Source organism: Alosa pseudoharengus, unplaced genomic scaffold (assembly GCF_046254945.1).
Source record: "Alosa pseudoharengus isolate Yale_2024_CS ecotype anadromous, Long Island Sound unplaced genomic scaffold, YU_APseudo_1.1 YU_APseudo_1.1_scf_11, whole genome shotgun sequence".
Lineage (NCBI taxonomy): Eukaryota > Metazoa > Chordata > Actinopteri > Clupeiformes > Clupeidae > Alosa > Alosa pseudoharengus.
Window position 1 is genome coordinate 39,652,370 of NW_027468576.1, and position 23,866 is coordinate 39,676,235.

The following is a 23,866-nucleotide window of genomic DNA, read 5'->3' on the forward strand; positions in this document are numbered from 1 at the left end:
GTATTTGTTATTTTGTTGTGTCCGTTTTATTTTGAACTCAACTAAAGGGAACATGTAAAATATATATCACCCTACTTTTGTTAGAAGCTGTATTACTGTAAGTAAACTGTTCAAAAACATTATGTATTTAAAAAAAAAACACCCATTTAAAATGCTACCTTCAGATCTAATGTCAGACCTTTGATAGACTTTATTTGTATGCCAGTGTTGCCATGGACATAGACAACTTCTTTGACCTGAGGCCCGGTCATGGCATACTTTGGGGTCATAGGGCCCACCTACATGAACCCACCCCCCATCAAATTATCATTATATCACATCACAATTATTATTGTTATGCTATATTGTTATAGTTATGCACTTCAAATCAGCCAGTGTTTAAAGTGCTAACATTGTTCACAAAAAGTTTGTGAAAACATGCACATCAGAGAACTGCTTTACTAATGTAAAATATAATTACAATAGTTCCATTGCTTTTGCATGGTTGCATGATAAATACTTCTCAAAACAACAGCAATTATATGGGTGTCATCGGATGTTTCCCTCATGCAAGTATCATACACTGGTAGGCAAATGGAAAGAATATTGACATATTTAATTATGCCACAAGCTTTTGGCCACATTATTCAAATTTGACTACTCTAGATAGTATATTATAGTCTGTGCTCTGTTTTTATGGAAGTTGCATAAATCCACATTGTTCTATTAAATGTAGTTTCATAATTAAATAGCCTTCCAATTGGTTGAATTGGAGCTTTGCTACCAACGTTATCAAGTGGTTTCAGTTTCTCTCGCGCATTGAATGAACGCTCATACCACCATTTAATTGTATGCCTCTATGTTTGACGACACCAAATTAGCAAGTATTTCCTACTGATTGCAGAAACGTTTGTTTTCTTTTTCTGTCGGTCCGCGGTTCCTTGATCAATTGCGCATTAATTTCACTGCGGCTCCGGACCAGCAGTGTCCATGTTACGGCCGGTGCTGGTCCGAGCGGCCCATAGTTTGAGAAACGCTGGACAGGAGTTGAGGACTTTGCAAATGAGCCTAACATCAGCATGTTCAAAGCAAGTAGGCTACATGCACTTTGCGCGTCTTACCACATAGGTTACCTCACTTTATCAGTTGGCTTGAATGCTAAAAAAATATGCTTCGTGACTTATTGACCATGGGAAATGACGCGCACCTTGATTGTTGATATCACTGGCGGGCATGTTCGTTCTAATGTTTTTTGTATGAATGAATTACAGTAATGACACGCCGTTGCGTTGTCAACGTGAGACACTCTTCATTTATTTCAATTTCCACAATACTATATTAGTCAGAGTCTGGACTAGCGTAACCTACCAGCTTAGCTCCCCCCACTTAGTTCTGCCTAATAATTAATTGCGCTGAAAGCAGGCAGGCACACAGCTTTGCTGCTGGCATTAACAGTTTGCGTGCATAGCGGGGTTTAAAACTGCTAAAGTCTTAGTAGCCTGTTTAACATCCAAAGACAGTCATTATACTTTTCTAGAGTTAATAACATAGAGTTAATATAGCATTACAGTGAGCCGTTTGAGACCAAAGTAAATAGGCGGTCAATAGAAAAAATTGCCGTCGACTAATTTTCATGGTCGATTAGGTCGACTAAGTCGACTAATCGCGGCAGCACTAAATTTAAACTACTGAACTTTTTTAACTGTTCAGCCATTGTAACTGTCACTTGTCATTAACTATGACTCCACTGTAGCTAGATAACATTGTTAGCATAGTTACAATTTTTAGCAAAACTGCTAGAAAACATTAGCTAAGTTAGCTAAGTAGCATGGCTACCACAGTAAGCATTGTTAACATTTTTAGCAAAACTGCTAGAAAACATTAGCTAAGTAACATTGTTAGCATAGTTAGCAAAACTGCTAGAAAACATTAGCTAAGTAACATGTTTAGCATAGCTAAAATTGTTAGCATAACTGCTAGCAAACATTAGAGCCATTCCAAATTTCAGTTATCGTCAAATATCTACCTATAAACAGCCATTAAACTATTTGAATATCAACATTCATTAAACTTTCAGACTGTCAACAACTTTTAAAGTATTTACATTCAACTTTTAAACAGTCTACTTTTAAACTATCAACTTTTATTAAGCTATGAAACCACCATGTCTATCTTAGCCTCACTGTAGTAACCATCTCTGTATTATCTATTTTAACTATACATGATATTTTACATCACAACTTTAGCATTTTCATGCACTAGTAATTCCTTGGAATTGCATTTCTAGTTAATAAATATTACTTTTGTTTGAACAATACATCATGAGCTCATATGTTTAGGACTTAACATCTGTGTAGACACAAGAAACCACAAGAAAACCACTTGTTAGTGAGGCTGGAAAGAAGTTTAATTTGCTTTAGGGAGCATAAAGATCTGAAGTGATTGAAAGAGATAATTTGGTCCATTGACTACAAATATACCCTGTTCCAGAGTGATGGACATTTCCGCATAGGAGAGGATGCTCAGTTGGTCAGGTGACTGAATGATCTACACGTCAGATGACTGAATGATCAATACATTTTTTTCCCTGATGGCACAGGCATATTACTGGATGACAACTCCAGGATTCATTTTGGATTCAAATTAGGAATGTTTTCACACATACTATATTGGTCACCACAGTCTCCACCATAACCCATTAAACATCTTTGGGATGTACTGAGGAAGACTTCACATGTGGAGCTTGTATCACCAGCAGACATGTTGACATCGACAATGGATGAGGGCCCACCCAGGTGGAGAGGGCTGCAAGAGGTTGAGCTTTATGCACGGGCTGCACCGTCCCCACAGCCAGGATGGGCTGCAAGAGGTTATGCACGGGCTGCGTCGTCCCCCCAGCCAGGATGGGCTGCAAGAGGTTGAGCTTTATGCACGGGCTGCATCGTCCACCAGCCAGGATGGGCTGCAAGAGGTTATGCACGGGCTGCGTCGTCCCCCCAGCCAGGATGGGCTGCAAGAGGTTGAGCTTTATGCACGGGCTGCATCGTCCACCAGCCAGGATGGGCTGCAAGAGGTTATGCACGGGCTGCGTCGTCCCCCCAGCCAGGATGGGCTGCAAGAGGTTGAGCTTTATGCACAGGGCTGCGTCGTCCCCCCAGCCAGGATGGGCTGCAAGAGGTTGAGCTTTATGCACGGGCTGCGTCGTCCTCCAGCCAGGATGGGCTGCAAGAGGTTGAGCTTTATGCACGGGCTGCATCGTCCCCCACCCAGGATGGGCTGCAAGAGGTTGAGCTTTATGCACGGGCTGCGTCGTCCCCCAGCCAGGATGGGGTGCTTTATAGTGCCTGTAAAATAATGCCTGATGTTTTGAAGAGTGGAAGCTTGTGGTGTTTTTGAAAACTATAATAATTTCAAAGATGTGGCGTCATCTGTTTAGTTTTCCTCAGCCCAAGAAGGGATGCCACATTGTGCTTACAAAGGAGTAATGTTTTGAAGTAGGTAAGCTCATGGTATTTGAATCGAAAATGAAGAGTAGCAGCTGATTTGTTCAATTAGGTGCCTTTTTCATAGAGAGCCAATAAAAAACAAATGCTGAATGCTAGTTTGAGGTCCGTAACAAATGCTGAACGCTAGTTTTGTTGCCAGAAAAGTACTGTTCTAAAAATGTCTGACAGCAGACGTGAGACTTGACTGTTCCCAGGGGGCAGCTCTTTGGCACAGCCCTGTACAGTACAAACTTCAAAACCAGTCACAGGAAAAATCAAGACTTAAGAGAGAGAATCAAGACAATCTGATGTATTGCTTTTGGAACTATTATTCCTCCACAAAATTGAGGCTTGTAGATTTGTCACAATCTTTCAGTCGAACAGCGATGAGGGTTCTGGTGCAAGTGATAAAACACTCTGAGCATCATCTGCGTCGTTTGCCCTCTGGGCTGTCACTGAGTCTGGACTGAGGTAACCCCCTGTGCTGCCTCTCTGGCCCCTGGTCTCTGAGGTGCAGGTCAACGCTCTGCAGGATGTGGTCGAGCGCTCTGAGCAGCAGCGTGTCTGTCTGTGGGTCCAGCTCCAGCTCCTCAGAGTAGTTCTTCACCGGCACGATGGAGGAGAGGGGCATGTGGAGGAGAGGGGCATGTGGAGGAGAGGGGCATGTGGAGGAGAGGGGCATGTGGTGGAGAGGGGCACGATGGAGGAGAGGGGCATGTGGAGGAGAGCTCCAGCCTGCACTATCTGGACACACACAGGGCACAGACCAGAGATGACCCGTTTCATCATGATATGATATAATATCGTACACCACCTAACCATCATGTTCTGGTGTCCCTAACTGTAGGCCTACAGTATGTATCTTATTTTTAATGAATTACTGTCAGTGAAGAGGTGCTGTTTTTAAATAAAATCTTGGGCACCAAAATATCTGTGACACCCTGACTTTCAACTATGAATTAAATGTAAGACCCATTTTACATATCAATAAAAAACAAGGATATAACAAAACAAACAAAAAAACAATAATCATTTTGAAGCGAGGTAGAAGTAGCATTAAATGAGTGTTAACATAATTATGACTTTTTAAGGGTATTACCACTTGCTTCAAAGATGAAATCTTGTACACTTGGGAGATGTCACTGGCTGTCTTGGGACAGACTTTATCCACATCAGAGCCGTATATAGACTAGACGGCTCTGATCCACATGAGTCAACAGCGCCACCTGGTGTACACCTGCAGTAACATGAAGTCGGACAAATATTTAGAAATTGTAGTCGGGTTCGGTTCGGGTTCGGACACATGGGGGCGATATGCATTGGAAGCTTTACATTTAAAATTCCTTATTATGTTGGGTAACCAACAGGTCTGCTTTACATGATGCAAACGTTTGTTTTTTGAGAATAAAGTAAAATGTAAAAAAGACCTAATAGCTTTCTTCCTGCATGTGTGCAAGATTTGTTTATCGTGACAACGCATTTCAGGCATGCCGCCTGAAATGCACACGCGTTGTCACGACTCCATAAACAAATGGTTGCACAAAAGTTGTCGTTATTTGCGTTGCATAGGTTACTGTGGTAAAGACATACCAGTAGGCTATAAGGTCGTCTCGTTCAACTGGATGAGGATTTCCTCGAGTTGCCCCAATTAACGTCGATATGGATCAGTGACAGAGGCACTGTTGCAGTTCATTTCAAGACTTTTCGCCAATGGTAAGACATATATTCTATTTCAATAGGCTATGCTTGCTTGGGCCTCTTGTGTTAATGTGCGCTGTGTGTGACCTGCATGCGTGCACGCTCATCTGATTCTGTAAACAATTTGTTGTGTGTTCCGTTTAATGGGCTAAAAAAGACAGGCTATCCACAAACGTGAACGTTTAATCACTAGCATGGGAATAACTGAGGCATCATCTGCGTCGGGTCGGGTTCGGACATGAAAATGAAAATGCCTGTCGGGCAGTGGCGATTCTAGACATTTTTAACAAGGGTGGCACTAGTGAGGCACTGATTAATTCAAGGGTGGCATGACAGGCTCAAGATGTGAAATTAGCACAAATACATTAGGAAAACCAGGCACCAAACACCATACTCATAAATTGAAGGACAAAAAACACAAATACCTTACTCTCACATAACATTTCTTTGTATTTGAATAAAATGCAAATACAAATAACGAAACATATTAAAGTGAATTATCTGACACTGGGCTATGCTGTGCTAAAACAAACTCCATCATGGGGATATTAAAATATATTCCATTCTATTCTATTCTTTTAAATGAAACAAATATACTCATCCATTTCCCCCCACAATAACTTATACTATGGCCATCTATTTTTGTAGCTGTTAAAATAATTTGACCTGCTTTTTTGTCTATTTGTTTATTTCTTTATTATTTAATATTCTATTGATATTATTGTTATTATTAATATTTTGATTAATATTGAGGATCATGTTGGCCTATGAGGGTCCAGGGGTGCTGTTAAACATACCATTTTAACGCAGTTTGGGAGGGACAGAAATACCTTAAATAATTCCTGAATGCAGGGCTGGACTGGCCATCTGGCATACTTTTTTCTTTTTTTTGGCCGAGCCGGTCTTCAGAAAGTTAATTTTCCATAGTAGTGTGTGACAAAAAATTATGCCTTCTTTGCCTTCATAAACATGCTTTCTCTCTATGATCTGCAGCGTTTCTCAAATTATGAGCCTCCTCGGCAAGTAGATTGCTGGTCTACAGAGCCATGTATTTAACATACAAAATAGTACAGTATGTTGTCATTTTAATTTTTTTAGTTGGAAAAAAATGGCATCATATTTTGTATCAAAATACTTTATAGGTTTATAGTTTAAAAATACTGCCAAATATTTTTGGTAAAACCAATAACCCACTTGGTGATGTGATTATAAAAGTGCAAAACAATGAATGCAGCACTGGTGCTGACTTGAAATTTGCCCAGAGTTGTTGTGATCAGAATATTGAGATTCAGGCAGATAAGTAACATGTAGGTTGCTCACACGCACAATACACTCCACCAACCTCAAGTTTCTTGAGAACTTATATCATCCAATTCGAACACATGGAACCATGTGGTTGCCCTTCAACCAGGGATGGATTACTGCACGGGCCTACCGGGCCCAGGGGCCCAAGGGGTCAGGGGGCCCTGAAGCCCAAGCCTTTGCATGGAATCATTGCCTCAATATCAACAAATCAGGATGTAGGCTATGAATCTGATTGAATGTAGTATTGGCCATCCCCAAAAAGTTCACCCATGTCTTCAACAAGTTTCCCCATGTATTGCCTAAAGCAAAACGTTGAACATTTTAATAATTTGCCCAGACTTGCTCACACACATAATACACTCCCTCATACCAGCCTCAAGTTTCTTGAGAATTTTGATGTTCAGTTTCTTGAGAACTTTAATCATCCAATCAGAACACATGGAACTAGTTATGTGGTTGCTCGGCAACATTGTTCAATCTGGGCATGCATCAACAATGTCAGAGACTTGTCTCCACTTTGTACCGCTTGACAAGTTCAGTTGTGACTTTTTGAGTGCATCTCTGATACAGTATTTAGGCGATGTGATGTAACAGGCAGGTCAGCATAGTTGATCTGTTGACTGTTTGCAGGTTATGGCATGTCTCGTAGGCAGAGAAAAACTGAAAAACTCAAACACTGTCCACTTAATCAACAGAGTCAGTGTACTAATGAAGGAATAGATTAGATAGATATGGAAGGTTTGCAAAGTGATATCATGCTCCTTTTAAAGAGTATTTTTGGTACTTTCAAAATATAAAAATACAGTTGATTTTGATACATGGTGTGGCTATGTATTTTATAGTTTATTTTGATACATTTAAAATTAAATACATTTTGCCCATCCCTGCCAACAGCTAGAGCAACCAGGTAGCTACAGTGCTACACTCTGTTGGCTGCAGTGCTACCTAGGGCTGGCCCTGATGCAAGGTACTGTCAAGTAGTGAAGTGATATGCAGGTAGCCAATGTTTAAGTCACCTAGCTGAGTTAGACAGAAGGCGAGCCCTGTTTGCTCTGTTAAGAAAAGTGGAATGTGCGCAATGTTTCATTTAGCCCTCCTGATCGGGACAAATAAAAAGGCATGGGGGACGAAAGAAACATACAATTTCAATATTTTACAACAAATGCTTGACTGGTTGAATGATCATACATGTCAAGTCAAGTCAAGTCAGATTTATTTGTATAGCGCATTTAACATGCACAGAGTGCAACCCAAAGCGCTCCACATATAAGACATTGTCATTGACACAGACTAACAAAGACAATAGATGCCGGACGGAGCGGCGTAGTCGCCAGCGTACCCGTGACACCAAGACATACAAGACATACAAGAAACAAATTAATAAATAAAATAAATACAAATTAAAAATAAAATTAGTCCAATTTCCAAATGGCTGAAAATGTCCAAGGGGCAAAGATGACCCACGTGACAACTGCGCACAGCTGTGTCTTCACGATGCAACACCAAAAGTTCTTAATAACTGACCAACCCGGAGAATCCACTGGCAGTCTGGAGAGCACTGGAAGGACAAGACAGTCCGAATTTGTGATGGGCGACCCTGCTGATTATCAGCTCGGTGGTCCTAGACAGTGACCGTTTGTTGTTTCATGGTTGACGCGGTCATCAGAGTTTCTTAGCACTCAATCCAGACTCCAGGCACCGGTAGATGCTAGCATAGCAGCTCGCATGTCAGTCGCAGCTCGGTGGTCGTGGCAGCTGCAGATCTCTTGCAGATTGAGGCACCCTTGCTGAGCAATCCCTCCGTCCAGACATTGGATGTGCAGCGTCACGGATGGATGAGGAACTTCAGAGACATAAGGCAGGCTAGCCAAGGCGCTCATCAGCCCAATGGAAGCTGGTTAACGTTAACGTTAACTTGACGTTGATGGTGTCAGCCGAGTTTGTTAATCAGAAAAAAGGACTAAGAATAATACAAAAACGATCGAAAATAACATAAATAAAGAGTGATTACATTTAACTTGAAAAATAAATACAAAAAATTAACAAAACATTACATAAAATTACGAACATTACATAAATACAAACAAAAACATGATGCCAGACGGAGCGGCGTGTCTCGCCAGCGTCCCCGTAACCTAGCAACTGGACAGTCATCAGAACATCGTTACCTGTAGTCTAGATGCAACGAGTGTTTATGAGTAAGCTTGATGAACCATAACTGAAAAGTTGTCTTAACATTACATTAGGACATTATTGTCATTAAACACTTTTACAAAAAATATAGGCCTAGCCTATAATTAACATTTACTGACCTAGCAAATGTCAGCGACTTAAGTGTGTGATTAGATAAATAGGCACTGGCAGATGCAATAGGTAAATAGATATATGTAAGTATGGGTAGGCCAAGGCACTCTTCAAAAAAAGGTTAAAAAAGCTTTAATAGGTAGGCTTAATCATCATGCTAAAATTGCCTTCATCAGGGCCTAGCCAATTTTGCAATATTTTTTCATTTTGCCCTGATGAAGGCCTAGCCAAGGCCGAAACATGTTGGCAATTTTAGCATGATGATTAAGCCTACCTATTAAAGCTTTTTAAACCTTTTTTTGAAGAGTGCCTTGGCCTACCCATACTTACATATATTTTTGCTACCAAAGAGCACCTTCACATTTACTTTAAATTACCAAGAGTATTACGCCGCAGCCCTCCAAACTCATCCCAGGTAAATAGATATCTTTGCGTGTTAGAACAAGCAGTAGCGTGTAGGCCAATAAAGGCAAGCATGTTTGCCACTTACATTTCAAACTGCTGCAAGTGCATCAAGAAAGGTCCTTAGACCATGTTAATGGCCAATCGTAGACTATGATTTGGGGGTGGCACCTGGGGTGGCCAATCGAATCTCAAGGGTGGCTTGTGCCACCCGGAGCCACCCCTCTGGCTCCGCCCCTGCTGTTGGGTCGGGTTCGGACAGAAATTTGCAGCCCGATCCGCACTCTAGTACAAAAGCCCCCCAGCACACACTAACCCAGGGCACTGATGAGCTCTCTGAGCTGGTGGAAGGTGGACTTCATGGTGTCCGAGTAGGAGGAGATCTCCAGGCCACTGACCACAAAGACCACACAGTGGACCTTCTCTGCAAGGGAAGGCTCCTTCACATAGCCTGGAGTGTCTGACACAACAGGATAGCAGGCGCTGAACTAGTGAGAGTGAGAGAGAGAGAGAGAGAGAGAGAGAGAGAGAGAGGAAGGGGGATGGAGGGAGAGGGAGAGTGTCATTTTGTTTCCAAAAGCCTAGATAATGAAAAGGATATGGTGGGGTTGGCATCACCGCCTAGACAGTTGGCCCAGATTTGATACCCAAACACTTGAGACCCTGTCATTTTAGATGAAAAAAAAACGACATACCAATTTTGCTAAATAGCATTTTCCCTTTTACCTTTAGATAAGTGTTTCATTGTCAGATGACAAATGCGGAAACAAATATCCCAAGCCGTGGCAATGATGTTGCAGGATGCAGTTGCCTCATTATATTATAAACTGACAGGGAATAATATACATTCTTATCTAATAATGGTCTAAAACTATACCTAACTTCTTTATGATGAAGATAGAAAATGGCCCAACAGTTTCTATGCGATAAACATCTATATTAATGTCCAAGTACCGTGTGTCCCTCTGGAACGTGCCCCTTGATGACGGCCAGTGTGTCCCCGAGTCCCACCATGTCAGACAGGACCAGAGCCATACTCTCATCCACTATCTCTCTGCTGCCGTAGAGCTTATATGACTGCAGCTATGGAGGAGAAACAAGATGTACACATACAGACTCTTTAACTATTTAGGGCATGAACATCTACACACTCAGAGCATAAATATCTACACACTCAGGGCATGAATATCTACACACTCAGGGCATGAATATCTACACACTCAGGGCATGAATATCTACACACTCAGGGCATGAACATCTACACTACACACTCAGGGCATGAACACCTACACACACTCAGGGCATGAACATCTACACTACACACTCAGGGCATGAACATCTACACTACACACACTCAGGGCATGAACATCTACACTACACACTCAGGGCATGAACACCTACACACACTCAGGGCATGAACATCTACACTACACACTCAGGGCATGAACATCTACACTACACACTCAGGGCATGCTTTCTCTTCACTTGTTTTCAGATTAATCATATACCTGCATCTTAACACTGAAGCCAGCAACTATAGATTTCTTACAGATTTAGTTTCTGATGTCCACACGAGTGTCCAACTAATTTATATCGGCATCATTGGACAGGACGGCTGTGATGAAACCAGCAGAACAGATCGCACAGAGGTAGATGATCTCCAACCAATCAGAATGCATAATGCATGCAATTCACCCCATCACCTCTGTTGTCATGGTCACCTTCTCTAGCTTTTTGGTGAAGCTGGTGGACGAGCTCATCGTGGATGAGCTGGAAGACGAGCCCATCATGGCCCGGTTCACGACCCGTCCATAGAACACAGACTGGATGGAGCTGATGAAACTGGACTTTCCCGCTCCGACTGGACCAATAAGCAAAACTCTGGCAGCAGGTACTGAGTCACAGGCCGGCTTATATGAGCGGATGGACTCCATCAGAGCTGCATTGGTCCTGTTGGAGTTTTGTACACAAGTAAGTATAAGTATGTATACTCTTTTGATCCCTATATAAGTATATAAGTATAAGTATATATATACTTTTTTGATCCCTATATAAGTATAAGTATGAGTATATATACTCTTTTGATCCAATGAGGGAAATTTGGTCTCTGCATTTATCCCAATCCGTGAATTAGTGAAACACACACAGCACACAGTGAACACACAGTGAGGTGAGGCACACACTAATCCAGGCGCAGTGAGCTGCCTGCAACAACAGCAGCACTCGGGGAGCAGTGAGGGGTTAGGTGCCTTGCTCAAGGGCACTTCAGCCCTACTGGTCAGGGTTCGAACCGGCCACCCTCCGGTTACAGGTCCGAAGTGCTAACCAGTAGGCCACGGCTGCCCGTAAACATATACAACATATCAGTACAGGAAAATGACTAGTACAACACAACACAGATGGCAATATAGAATATACTGTTACCATAACTGAGCTTAAGGAGTAATATAAAATACTCTAACTGTACAGACCTGCAGCCCTTAGAGACTTAGAGCAGATTATTAGTACACTATTCTGCAACAGACAACTGAGGTTAGTAGATAGATGTAAAGTTCATTGTGTGACATGTCCTGAAGAAAAAGGAGCAATAGCATATAGCATATTAATGTCCAATACAGTCAACCACTGGAAATACAGAGCAATATTAGACAGCGTCCTATGAACTTACTCCTCAGACCAATCCACCTGTCGCCACGGAGATTCCTGAAAACTGGGCCAGGATGCTAGACGGTGGAGAGGGGAGACGGTTTAATAAATATGCATCTATCAGTCTGAAATGACGATGAAAGGAGGGAAAAGACAAACGGTCAGTACAATACTTGAATTTTACCTCCAAATATATTTGGTTTATTCTCACCACTTTGGCTTGCAGTAGGAGGCAACGTTGATGGTTCTCCATCTTCATCTGAATCTATTTCAGGTTCAGCAGGGGCAGCGGCAGGGAAGGGAGAAGCCTTTGCAGGAGAACGTAGGAGCTGTCCTTGTCTTCTTCATTTGCATTCAGTTCTTAAAAAGTTAACGGATAAATGTAAATGTCCAAATTCAAGAGATTTTAATATTTTACTTCTGCAATGTTTACCTGTTTACATTTACTGCACTGCACTGTTTACCTGTTAACATTTACTCCTGTACTGTTTCATCAATGCCCTTGCACTGCCAACACCCAATTCTACGCATTATATTTATTTTCTTATATTCCATAATGTGCCCATAAACCTGTGCAATATACTGTACATATATACAATGTACTGTACGTATTACATGTATATATGTTTATACTTATACTTATATTTACCATTTCTGCTGTAAGTGCATGTTGTGTGTGATGTCTGTATGCTACCGAGACCTTTTAATTTCCCCTAGGGATCAATAAAGTATCTATCTATCTATCTATCTATCTATCTATCTATCTATACCGGTACATATATTATTTATATACTGTAGAATGTCTATTTATACTCTCTATACATAATCCTCTATCTGTCATTGTAGACATGTAATCTGGAAAACCTGTATTTCTCCAACTATACACGGTGGAACATAATTCATCGTCTACATAACTGCACAGAATACTGTACTCAACCTGCACTGTGGTATTCTTTGGTACACTTTGCTTCTTTGCACTTCTGGTTGGATGTGATAGATAGATAGATAGATAGATAGATAGATAGATAGATAGATAGATAGATATTTTATTGATCCCAAGGGGAAATTCAAGGTCTCGGTAACATACAAACATCACAAACACTTACAGCAGAAATGGTAAATATAAGTATAAGTATAAACATATAACCAAACTCTACTGTACAATACAGACAGTAGAAGATAAGAAAAATAACAAAACTAAATACTAAATATACTATATAAATTAAATAAAAAAATCCACAGTGTGCTTGAAGGTGATCGAGCATGAGACGCTTGCAGTGACAGGGCCAGGACTGGCCTGTAGTTCTGTCAACTATTTCATTGGCTCTGTACCTGTACTCTGCTAAATGACAATAAAGTTGAATCTAATGTAATCTTATGAATGTGTTTTCTCTGCTGGCTGCAAAACAAATTGCTCCTTGGGGATAGTCGTGTGGTGACTGCGTGGCGACTGCGTGTCAACTGCGCTGCCAGTCCTTTTTCATTTCGGCACCCATGTTAACAGGTTAGAGCCACTCTATTCCCTCCCTATTTTTCACGTGACACACGAGTGTGTTGGAACAACAGCTTTCTGTCTGATTGTGCCTTTATATGATCTTCATGTTGTTCTTTTCTCACATAAACACATACAACTATTTTCACTACAAATAATGTTCTACTCACATCACAATCCAGGTAGGCTGTCGAGATGTCGCACCTCTGGTGGAATGGTTTCCCCTTCTCTGAAAACCTGGAGGACAGAAAGGAGATACTGTAAGCATCAAGAGAAAACGAAACCTAGTCAAATGAGAACACACCGTGGCTAGCCTGGCTCCGCCAGACTGTATTTCTGCTCACTTTTGATTCACTGAGATACGAGCTCCTGTGAAGGTGTTTATGTTTCCCTCAGGCATTAGGATGGCAGGCCAGTCAGTGACAAGAGGGTATGACGCCAAAACGGATGTTTTATAGGCTACCTGAAGACATAAGTGTGGACTGCAGTAACTTATTAATCCTTTGTGGGTTGGAATGTGTGCCCAGCCTACAACACCCTAGACAATTTGTGATTTCACTCTGGACAACCAGCATCTCACATTCTAGCCATAGGCTATGCAGAGGAATTAGGCTTCTAATGCAAACAGGGCTGGCAACCTTTGGTTGTTCCATATGGTATGTTAACGCTTCTCAAAGGTCGACACACCCATTCTACAATTGTTGGTATTATTTATGCATACTTCAGAGGCCAGAGCATGAACCTTTTGCTTGTTATCTTCATAATATATGACCATTTTGGAAGATTATGCTTTACCATGAATCTCATGAGGGAACAATGTAGTCATTTCTTACAATTATGTACTCTGAACACGTTTAAACATAACAAAGCCCTGTGATTATAGCTGGGCAATGCTAATGTTCACCAACTGTGCAAGCAAGAATGAACGTGTCCTAAAATTACAAAATGTCACCTTTCCTGGGCAGTAGGTCCCTTCTTAAATGGGCCTGCTCAGAGCCATATAAAGGTAGAGTTGCGACAATAGAGTGGTGAAGTCCCGCCCCTTCCGTTTGCCTCCATGGGACCTATCTTTCAAAAAAATTTGAACGGCAGTCTATGGCGAAAAAGAAATTATTTTCTGGTCCCGGTTGACTTGTGCCTTGAATTACCCATATGATGTTTGTCAATTTTAAAGACAATTTTTCATGTAAAGACATTTGCAGTTTGTTTCGTAAGTATTGAATTACAACATTGTGAAAGATCGTAATTCCAACGACTACAAACCCATCAGTCGCGCTAGTGACGTTAGCTCATTCACAGCCACACTAGATTGTACAAGCATACCAGCAACAGGTCTTAATTGGGCTTTCCTTGCCGAAGAAAATACCATGAGTCAGAGGATTAAACACATCAGGTAAGTTGTATTCGTCCATAGACTGTACATTACATACTGTTAAGTGACATAGCAGGCAGCAAGATGCAACCGTTAACTAGCATAACAGCTCTTATCGTTTCATTACGTTGGTGACGTACATCGTTCGAGACGAGAGATGTAGTCCACTGAGTGGATTCGCACAAAACCAACATAACTTTTGAAGTCTATCGAACAACAGTACTGTAATGATCTGAGCCTGGCTGTTGATGACTGTGCTCCCATGATGCTGTTCGTTTGATGTGTTATGTTGAATGTTAATGTTAACCATGCAAGTTACCAATGTTGTGCGTCCTGACTGTCATGTTTATGTTTATAGTTGATTACAGTGTTCATAACCGGGTCTAACTAGTGTGTGTTTTAGATACAGCCTAAGATAGATGTTTAGTGCTGGAGCATAAGGGTCAGGTCTGGCCCGGAATTATGTGTTCGTGTGTTTTTGGTGCATAACCAATAAAGACCATTTTGAGACAACTTTGCGGATTGTTACATTGGTGTCAGAAGTGGGATGCCGACCCCTACTGGACGGGAGGAGAAAGCTGCGACCGATAAACCGGCGATGATGAGTTTCCTGCCAAGACGGCTCTTCGACAGTGCGCTCGCCCATGGCCACCTGCTGGGCCCAGCAGACGGAGCCAGCCTGCAGCGTGACCGTAACGAAGAAACCCGCCCCCGGCCACAGGAGGAGACGAACCGGGCTACTGGCAGCATCCCGCCACTGGAACCCGCTCCACACGGGAGCGATGGAAATCGGCTGGTCCCCGGTGCGACGGCGGAAGAAGGGCGCTCCAACGCCAAATTGCCCCGCTACAATGGTGAAAGGCCGCTGGCGACATACCTGGTGCTGGTCCGGCTGGCAGCCGAGCTGAATGGCTGGTCGGCGGAGAGAACGGGCGTACAGGTGGCGTTGGCCCTGGAAGGAGAAGCGCTACAAGTATTAGAAGACCTGCCACCGGCAGAGCAAACAACCTGGACTGCCATCGAGGCCGCTCTGCAACGACGATTCGGCCAGAGGATCTTCACCAGCGATGCTCGAGAACAACTCGCGTCCAGACGGCGGCACAAGGGCGAGAGACTGGGCAAGTTCGCGGCTGACCTGCAGCTGTATGCCCGGCGGGGCTACCCAACGTACAGCCAGAGTCTACATGAAGAAATGGCACTGGAAGCGTTTGTGCGAGGTATCCACCCGGAGCGGCTGAGAGAACATCTTCGCCTGAGCGCCCCCAGCTCGCTGGCCGTGGCGCTCGCGGAGGCCGAACGGGTGGAAAACATCTTCCACACAACGGAGTCGAGGCATTGCGTACGGCAGACATCGATGGAGGAAGACGGGGAGGAGTTGGAGACGACGCGACAAACCACAGCACAGCCACCACAACGCCGCCCACGCGAGTGGAAGAGGCCGGCCAGCGGAGACGGATGCTACCGGTGTGGCGAACCGGGGCACATCGCGAGGTACTGTCCCGCCCCAGCACCCCTCACGCGCGGGCCCCAGTCAAACTAGAGGGGGGTGGCACGGCGGGAGGGATGCCACCTTCAAGTTTCACTACCTCCCTGGCTATGGACTGCATACGACTGGGCCGGCTCGGCCAAACAAGAGGACTCTATGTGGACTGTACGCTAGACGGGACTCCGTGTCGTGCCTTGATCGATACTGGCTCCACCATCTCGCTGGTGCGCCCCGGTCTCTTACCCGGCACGCTGGTAGCCAGACCCAGAGGCTGGGAAGAGACGGAAACACGCATCACAACAGTTACCGGAGAGCGAGCGGAACTGTATGGACAAAAAGTGGTGTGCGTGTGCATCAACGGTGAGACGGCGAGCCGCCGGCTTTGGTTGGCTAGCATTCAGGATGATTGCATTCTCGGCCTGGACGTGCTAGAGAAATGGGGGGCTGTGGTGGACATTTCCCGGTCCACACTACACTTAGGGACGAGCAGCGTAGTGTTGCACACGGCGGGGAAGACAGAGCACGAAGTGCGGAGAGCTGGCGCGACGAAGAACCCTCCAACTCGCTCCACACAAGCCCGCAGAAAGCAAACTCGCAAAGAGTGCTCGCCATCCAAGACTCCGCCCCTCCCCACACAAGCCCGCGAAACCCAAGCCCGCGAAAACAACAGGTCTCATCCAGGTCCGCTTGCTGAGTCTCCGCCCCTCCCCACACAAGCCCGCGAAACTCAAGCCCGCGAAAACAACAGGCCTCATCCAGGTCCGCTTGCTGAGTCCGCCACTCCTCAGCTCACGCCCACTAGAGAGGAGCCAGGAGAGCGGGTTGAGCAATCACCACTCTCCGCTCAGAGAGCGCGGCCCTCTGTAGAGACAAAGCAAGCAGTAAATGAACTCTGTACTCGTAGCTGTGAGGGGCTGAGTGAAGCACAGGGTAGCCAGGTGCGGAGGCTACTAGCAGCGTACACCGACATCTTTGCCGCAAGAGATGAGGACTGCACCCGAACGAGCCTGGTCCAACACGATATCGACACCGGAAATGCCCGGCCCATCCGACTTCAACCTCATCGCTTACCGTTCGCCAAACGACAAGCAGCTGAAGAAAAGATAAAGGAGATGGCCGCGGCAGGAGTAATAGAGCCAAGCCGTAGTCCCTGGGCTGCGCCAGCTGTACTCGTCCGGAAAAAGGACGGCTCGTGGCGGTTCTGTGTTGACTACAGGCGCCTCAACCAGGTAACCCGGAAAGAGTCCTACCCGCTCCCCCGCATTGACGATGCGCTGGACAGCATTGCCGGCTCCTGCTGGTTTAGCTCGCTGGACTTGCGCAGTGGCTACTGGCAGATTGAGCTAGCCCCGGAAGCTCGGCCGAAGACAGCGTTCAAAGTCAAAGTCAAAGTCAAAGTCAAAGTCAGCTTTATTGTCAATTTCTTCACATGTTCCAGACATACAAAGAGATCGAAATTACGTTTCTCACTATCCCACGGTGGAGACAAGACATATTTTACCAATTTTAAGTCCACAGACAAACATAACATTCAAGTAAACAAAAAAGTAAGTAAATAAGTAAATAAGAGGGCACATATAATGAAAAAATAAGAGCAGCAAAATTTGGTTGAAATTGTGCATAGACAGTCAATAAAATAAAATACTAGTGCAAAGTCAGGCCAATAAGAGGCTGAGGTAGTTCTGTTTGACCTAAGTAAGAAATAAAGTGGCATAGTGGTGCAAGTTATGTAAGAGCAGCAGAAGTGTTGTGTTTCCAGGACAACAACAACAAGTTGCAAAGTGTACAAGTGTGCAAGTGGAGTGGTGCAGGCGGCCATTGTGGGTCCAATGTCCAGGATGTTATGTAGCTGAGGGTGGAGGGGGGAGAGGAGGGAGAGAGTTCAGCATCCTAACAGCTTGGTGTATGAAGCTGTTGGTGAGTCTGGTAGTGCGGGAGCGCAGGCTTCTGTACCTCTTCCCAGAGGGCAGTAGATCAAACAGATTGTGAGCGGGGTGACTTGCATCACTCACAATTTTGGTCGCCTTGCGGGTGAGGTGGGTGGTGTAAATGTCCTTCAGGGAGGGGAGTGAAGCACCAATAATCCTTCCAGCTGTGTTCACTATGCGCTGCAGGGCTTTCCTGTTGTATTCAGTGCAGCTTCCGCCCCACACGGCGATACAGCTGGAGAGGATGCTCTCAATGGTGCCTCGGTAGAATGTGGTCATGATGGCTGGTGGAGCACTTGCTCGCCTGAGTTTCCGCAGGAAGTACAGGCGGCGCTGAGCTCTCTTCGCCAGTGATGCTGTGTTGGTGGTCCAGGAGAGGTCTTCACTGATGTGCACCCCCAGGAATTTGGTGCTGCTCGCTCTCTCCACCACAGCACCGTCGATGGTCAGTGGCAGGTGTTGGGTGTGACCTCTCCGGAAGTCAACAACAATCTCTTTGGTCTTGCTGACGTTCAGCAGGAGGTTGTTGTCCCTGCACCACGTGGTCAGATGGTCGACCTCCAACCTGTATTGAGTCTCGTCGCCCTTGGTGATGAGACCCACCAGAGTTGTGTCGTCAGCAAATTTCACTATGTGATTGTTGCTGTAGGTTGCAGTGCAGTCATGCGTCAGCAGGGTGAAGAGCAGCGGACTGAGCACGCAGCCTTGGGGGGCCCCTGTGCTCAGTGTGATGCTGCTTGAGGTATTGTTGCCAACACGTACTACTTGAGGCCTCTGACAGAGGAAGTCCAGTAGCCAGTTGCAGAGGTAGGTACTGAGTCCCAGTTTGTCAAGTTTGCAGATGAGTTGTTGTGGTATTATGGTGTTGAATGCAGAACTGAAGTCTATAAACAGCAATCTCACATATGAGTCTCTTTTTTCCAGGTGGGTGAGGGCTGGGTGGAGGGCAGAGCAGATTGCATCCTCTGTAGACCGTTTGGCTCGGTATGCAAACTGGAAGGGGTCCAGGGTGGGGGGGAGAATGGATTTGATATGTGACATGACAAGCCGCTCAAAGCACTTCATGATGATGGGTGTCAGTGCCACAGGGCGGTAGTCATTGAAGCAGGATGGAGCAGTTTTCTTCGGCACACCATCGGACAAGGGCTGTGGCAGTTCCGGGTACTTCCGTTCGGCCTATGCAACGGGCCAGCGAACTTCGAGCGGCTGATGGAGCGTGTCCTGGCAGGCATTCCACGAACATGCTGCGTGGTTTACCTGGACGACATCCTGTGTCATGCAACGGACTTCACCGGTGCAATAGGACATCTGGAGAAGGTGTTCGACGCCATACGAGGTGCTGGGCTCAAACTGCACCCGAAAAAGTGCCACCTGTTCCGGAGGCAAACCGGGTTCCTGGGCCATGTCGTGGGGGCTGCCGGAGTGGCCACCGACCCAGCTAAGGTGGAAACGGTGAGACGTTGGCCTGTTCCACGCGATGGTGCTGAGCTGCGGAGCTTCCTGGGCCTGGCGTCATATTACCGGCGCTTTATTCGGGACTTTGCTACAGTCGCCAGCCCGCTGCATCGATTGACGCACAAAGGCCAACTCTTCGAGTGGACACGGGAGTGCGACGCGGCATTCCGGCGGCTGCGGAGGGCGCTATGTGAGGCCCCAGTGCTCGCTTTCCCTGACCCTCGACTGCCGTTTATCCTGGACACCGACGCCAGCGACGTGGGCGTCGGCGCCGTCCTCTCACAAGCAGGCGAGCAGGGCGAGCAAGTGGTCGCATACTTCAGCCGCTCACTGGACCGAGCGGAGAAGAATTACTGCGTGACCCGCAGAGAACTGTTGGCTGTGGTGGTGGCAGTGCGCCATTTCCGAACCTACCTCTACGGCAAACGGTTCCTGCTGAGAACGGACAATGCATCGCTCACCTGGCTGCTGAACTTCAAAGAACCCGAGGGCCAGCTGGCTCGCTGGTTGGAGGCGCTCCAGGACTACGACATGGAGATTCGACACCGGGCGGGTCGCCTTCACGGCAACGCGGACGCCCTGTCCAGGCGTCCGTGTGCAGCAGACCAGTGCCAACACTGCCACCGGAGGGAGGAGAGGAGCCTGGCCGCAGCTCAACCGGAGCCCGCTCGTCGGCTACAGGTTGCATCACCGCTGGCAGAAAGAGAGAGAGTCGCTGTTTTCAACGCTAGCCAGCGTCGCGCCAACGAGAGGGTCAACGCTCGCCAACAGCACGCCAGTGAGGGAGCCAACACTCGTCAGCAGCACGCCAGCGAGAGACTCAACGCTCGCCAGCGCCGCGCCATCAAGAGAGCCAGCGCTCGCCAGCTTCACGCCAGCAAGAGAGTCAACGCTCGCCAGCAGCACCCCGAGGTCGTCTCGCCGCCTTCCGCTACCAGCTACACTGATCGATAGACCGGAGACAACACACCGCAGCCCAACACCACAACGCAGCACTGCAGAGCGGCAGCTGGGGCCACGGACGCGCAGTCGCCGGTGGACGTGATGTCGAGGGAGGAGATCCGGAGGGCGCAATCGGAAGACGCCACGCTCGGCCGAGTGTGGTCATGGATTGAAGCCGGTCAGCGACCGCCATGGACTGACGTATCAGCACTCGATCCAGAGACCAAAGCGATTTATTCACAGTGGTCAGGAATAGTAGCACGTCAAGGACTGTTGTATAGACACTGGCGAGCTCCCGATAGACAATCTGACATTTTCCAGTTGCTGGTTCCTGCTGGATTACGAGCCTGTGTACTGGAACATGTGCATGGGGCAGTGGGGGCGGCTCATTTCGGCATTGCAAAGACTCTTCGTCGGCTGAGAGGCCACTTCTATTGGCCGGGATGCAGGCTGGACGTTGAACTGCATGTTCACTGCTGTGACGCCTGTACAGCGAAGAAGGGCCCCATGCGACGCTCGCACGCTCCGCTGCAGCAATACGCAGTCGGGGCTCCGATGGAGCGGGTAGCCGTCGATGTCATGGGCCCACTGCCAGTCACAGAGCGGGGAAATCGCTACGTGCTCGTGGCCATGGACTATTTCACTAAGTGGCCGGAGGCGTATGTGGTGCCAGATCAGAGCGCCCACACGACAGCGGACAGACTGGTCACTGAGATGTTTTGCCGGTTCGGGGCACCGGAAGAGCTCCACAGCGACCAAGGGCGGAATTTCAAGGCAGAGGTGTTTGCTGAGGTTTGCCAGCGCATGGGCATCCGGAAAACGAGAACAACACCTCTGCATCCACAAAGCGACGGGCTGGTGGAACGGTTTAACCGGACGCTAGCAGTGCAGCTGGCCATATTGGCCGACCGCCGACAAAAGGACTGGGACTTACACTTGCCCCCTGGTGCTCTGGGCATATCGCACAGCGGTGCAAGAGTCAACGAAATGCACACCGGCAGCTCTGATGTTCGGGCGAGATCTACGCACGCCTGTGGACTTGGTGTTCGGTTCGCCTCCGGAAGCGGAGATTGGAGGTAAGCCAGGGCTGGAATACTACAAGCAGCTACGCGAGAGACTGAAGGGAGTACACGAGTTGGCCCGGCAGGCTATGAGTGAAGCTGGAATACGTCAAAAGCGAGCTTACGATACGCGCTGTCGCGGCCAGGAGTTCCAGACCGGCGATAAAGTGTGGGTGTACTGCCCGGAGAGAAAGAAAGGCATTTCCCCGAAACTCACTAGCTAGTGGGTCGGGCCGTGCGATGTCTTAGAGAAGCTGTCTGATGTGGTCTATCGTGTGAGACTGATTAAGCGTCGGAGAGTTGTGGCTCTCCACCGTGATCGACTGGCCCCGTATCGACCCCTGGCCTCAGTTGAGGGTCGTGGAGACTTTGACACTGACTCTGTGGAACTTGGTGACAATGGAGCTGTGGCTCTAACACCGATCACCGTGCAGCCTTCACCGGAAGTCACCGCCGCGACAGCGGGGCGCCCACAACGCCAGCGTCGCGTCCCAGCCAGGCTCATGGACTGACGTAGGGTAAGACTTGAGTCAAGGGGACATGGACTAAGTCTCGGGGGGGCTGTGTAATGATCTGAGCCTGGCTGTTGATGACTGTGCTCCCATGATGCTGTTCGTTTGATGTGTTATGTTGAATGTTAATGTTAACCATGCAAGTTACCAATGTTGTGCGTCCTGACTGTCATGTTTATGTTTATAGTTGATTACAGTGTTCATAACCGGGTCTAACTAGTGTGTGTTTTAGATACAGCCTAAGATAGATGTTTAGTGCTGGAGCATAAGGGTCAGGTCTGGCCCGGAATTATGTGTTCGTGTGTTTTTGGTGCATAATGAATAAAGACCATTTTGAGACAACTTTGCGGATTGTTACAGTACTTTCTTGACGTGAAAGTTTATTTTTTAAATTCACACACATCATATGTGAAATTTGTGGCACAATTCAAACTGGACCAAAAAATAATTGTTATCTCTCCATTAACTCCCGTTCATAATTTTTTGAAAGATAGGTCCCATGGACCGGAAGTAGAAAGGGCGGGACTTCACCACTCTATAGAGCATCACAGTCCCGCCCACAGGAGTTTCCGGAAGTAAGAATTCAATGCAATTTCTCCATTGACAATTCGGGTATAAGCCATAAATACTTAACTGCACATGGTAGACTCAAAACCAGCTACGGTTGTACTAAGCGATTGTGTATGCTCATATAGACGCCAAAAGTTCACGGGGCACTAACCTCGTTTTGAGATAAATGTCTTTTATTCGCGATGTCTTGGATAAGTACTTCATTACCCACAATCCTGAACAATCCCACAATCCCACAGTGATGCCTCTGATTGGTGGAAAGGCCGTTAAGGTCATAGTTTGAAACTTTATCAGCGAAAATTATTAACAAAGATGGCGGAGTCTTTTACTGCCTATGGCGAAAATCTTAATGTGAATAAAAACTTTCTAGACGAACATTGGTACTTGTATCAACAAGGATTGTGGTTTATATATCACACAAACTTAGTCAGGGCCAATACACCATCAAATAGAACACTGGAAATGTTTGAACACTTAACTTTTCAGGTAGCCGATATCATTAGTCTTTCAGACATTAGAATGTCATTAGAATGCTGCTAACATTAGCCTACATGCTGCAACACAGGTATGAAATATATTATGTTTTAGTGACCTTGTTTCTATGAACATGAATTGTTGTTTATATGAAACATCAACTTAGTCGAGGCATAAAAAGCCCTGTATATCCCCATTAAGAACTTAAACCTTTGAACTAGCTAGCTAGCTGATAGCAAAGCTGGATGCTACCACCGGGTAGACACTGCAGTAAAATGGTTAGCAAACCGTCCATGCCCCCGTGAATATTTCAGTTTCAAGGACGAAATCAAGAGTGTACAAAGGGGTGAAAACCACTTTAAATCGGGTCACATTATTGACTGTTGTGTGTCGAGGGTCAGCTTGTGGGTTTTGTATGGGCCAGCATGAGGGACAATCAAACCTACGAAGTTGTGTGGTGAGTTTTGCAGGGAGGTTGGTAATGCTAGTTAACATTAGCTAGGCTACTGTAGCCTTCATACTGTACAAGCCATATCATCAATCATTAACCTAGAAATACTTCTTCGTACATTTAATGAACATTTTGTGTAATAATTCACAGCAAGTTAATAAACTGAATATGGTGGTCCAAGAGCAGACCATGCACCGGTCCATGCATCAGGATGGCAGTCAGATAAGAAGCACTGCACAATGTTGCTAACATTAACGTTAACCGCTTTCACACACGACATAAAATATACGATGGTAAATATAAC

General features: G+C 46.0%; 1 protein-coding gene across 1 annotated transcript; it reads right to left on the reverse strand.

Moving 5' to 3' along the window:
- Positions 1-3,888: 3,888 nt before the first annotated feature.
- On the reverse strand, positions 3,889-11,138 carry LOC143114059 (interferon-induced protein 44-like). Its single transcript, XM_076275488.1, has 6 exons — positions 10,877-11,138; positions 10,128-10,256; positions 9,490-9,661; positions 4,663-4,701; positions 4,548-4,625; positions 3,889-4,208 (listed from the first exon to the last, which is right to left on the reverse strand). Exons 1-6 carry the CDS (start codon positions 11,105-11,107, stop codon positions 3,889-3,891), a joined length of 969 nt encoding a protein of 322 aa, XP_076131603.1. The 5' UTR covers positions 11,108-11,138.
- Between the last annotated feature and the right edge of the window lie 12,728 nt (positions 11,139-23,866).

Excerpts from the sequence above, each read along its gene's own strand:
- LOC143114059 (XM_076275488.1), bottom strand. The coding sequence starts at position 11,107 with ATGGAGTCCATCCGCTCATATAAGCCGGCCTGTGACTCAGTACCTGCT. Across the intron at positions 10,257-10,876 it reads AGGTGACCATGACAACAGAG|CTGCAGTCATATAAGCTCTA; the intron begins GTGATGGGGTGA and ends TCTCCTCCATAG. Across the intron at positions 9,662-10,127 it reads ACGTTCCAGAGGGACACACG|TTCAGCGCCTGCTATCCTGT; the intron begins GTACTTGGACAT and ends CACTCTCACTAG.